Source organism: Nannobrachium achirus, assembly GCF_963921795.1.
Source record: "Nannobrachium achirus genome assembly, contig: SCAFFOLD_290, whole genome shotgun sequence".
Classification (NCBI taxonomy): domain Eukaryota; kingdom Metazoa; phylum Chordata; class Actinopteri; order Myctophiformes; family Myctophidae; genus Nannobrachium; species Nannobrachium achirus.
Window position 1 is genome coordinate 60,001 of NW_027664691.1, and position 2,279 is coordinate 62,279.

Here is a 2,279-nt window from a genome sequence, read left to right on the forward strand (position 1 = left end):
TACAAACCTACATACATACATACATACATACATACATACAGTACAAACCTACATACATACAGTACAAACCTACATACATACAGTACAAACCTACATACATACATACATACATACATACATACATACATACAGTACAAACCTACATACATACAGTACAAACCTACATACATACAGTACAAACCTACATACATACATACATACATACATACATACAGTACAAACCTACATACATACAGTACAAACCTACATACATACAGTACAAACCTACATACATACAGTACAAACCTACATACATACAGTACAAACCTACATACATACTGTACAAACCTACATACATACAGTACAAACCTACATACAGTACAAACCTACATACATACAGTACAAACCTACATACATACTGTACAAACCTACATACATACAGTACAAACCTACATACATACATACATACATACATACATACATACATACATACATACATACAGTACAAACCATTAAGACCCTGAAGGGAGGATACACCGACCGACAGAGGAGGGACTTCCTGTCTGAGGCCTCAATCATGGGTCAGTACCGTCCAGTAACACCTGGACACTTCATTTACATACATTTACATACATTTACATACATTTACATATATGTACATATATGTACATACATTTACATATATTTACATGCATTTACATATATTTACATGCATTTACATACATTTACATATATGTACATATATGTACATACATTTACATATATTCGCATTCAGCATCCTAAATCACTTCCTGTCCATATGTTTATTTATCATATATTTACATATATTTAATCATATATTTAATCATATATTTAATCATATATTTCAGGTTAGTTCCATAATGTTTATTTATCATATATCTATCATATATTTAATGATATATTTAATCGTATATTTAATCGTATATTTAATCATATATTTAATCATATATTTAATCATATATTTACATATATTTAATGATATATTTATCATATATTTACATATATTTAATCATATATTTACAATCATATATTTACACATATTTACATATATTTAATGATATATTTAATCATATATTTACAATCATATATTTATATATATTTACATATATTTAACCATATATGTAATCATATATTTCCTCATATATTTCAGGTCAGTTCCAGCATCCTAACATCATCCATCTTGAAGGAGTCATCACCACTTCCTGTCCTGTCATGATCCTGACTGAGTTTATGGAGAACGGAGCGTTGGACAGCTTTCTGAGGGTGAGAATATATTATATATTATATACAATACATAATATAATATTATATATTATATACATTATATATATTATATATACATTATATATAATATATAATACATTATATAGAGGGCTAGACAGCTTCCTGAGGGTGAGAATACTGTATATATACATTATAATACATAATGTAGAGCACTAGACAGTTTCCTGAGGGTGAGAATACTGTATATATACATTATAATACATAATGTAGAGCACTAGACAGTTTTCTGAGGGTGAGAATACTGTATATATACATTATAATACATAATGTAGAGCACTAGACAGCTTCCTGAGGGTGAGAATACTGTATATATACATTATAATACATAATGTAGAGCACTAGACAGTTTTCTGAGGGTGAGAATACTGTATATATACATTATAATACATAATGTAGAGCACTAGACAGCTTCCTGAGGGTGAGACTGGTTTATATTAAATATAATATATAATTGCCAGACCCATGAAATGGGTAGGCCTACATAAGCAAATGTCGGTCTGTCTGTCCGGGTTTTCTATATAAAGGGTATATATGATGATGACATGATGATGACATGCCTACAAAAGGCATGATGTCATAAATGATGATGACAGACAGGGGTCTGGCACAACCAGGTTGACCTGGTCTAGTATTATATAGAGCACTAGACAGCTTCCAGAAGGCGAGACAGGTTTATATAATACAGTATATAATACATTATATAGAGGGCTAGACAGCTTCCAGAAGGCGAGACAGGTTTATATTAAATATAATATATAATATTATATAGAGCACTAGACAGCTTCCAGAAGGCCAGACAGGTTTATATAATACAGTATATAATACATTATATAGAGGGTGAGACAGCTTCTTGTTGTTGGTTTCTACGTCCACCAACACCTGTCCAGGATGCCATAATGGTGTCCTTAGGAGTTGCCTTGTTGGCCGCAGCTTGTGATTGGTTGAACCGGAGGTAAGGAGCGTATTTATTCAGTCAGTCTAAAAGAACAGTTCTA

The 2,279-nt window shown here is 30.9% G+C and overlaps 1 protein-coding gene across 1 annotated transcript in view; it reads left to right on the forward strand.

Annotated features, from left to right (window-relative positions):
- Positions 1–2,240, forward strand: part of LOC308280850 (ephrin type-B receptor 4b-like) — a gene marked incomplete at its 3' end in the record, with an annotated part of 62,107 nt that extends 59,867 nt beyond the window's left edge. Inside the window, exons 16-17 of the mRNA XM_080755168.1 lie at positions 1,151–1,263; positions 2,172–2,240. Coding sequence (XP_080611294.1) covers positions 1,151–1,263; positions 2,172–2,240 — 182 coding nt within the window. The remainder of the gene's footprint in view (positions 1–1,150; positions 1,264–2,171) is intronic.
- Positions 2,241–2,279: the final 39 nt, after the last annotated feature.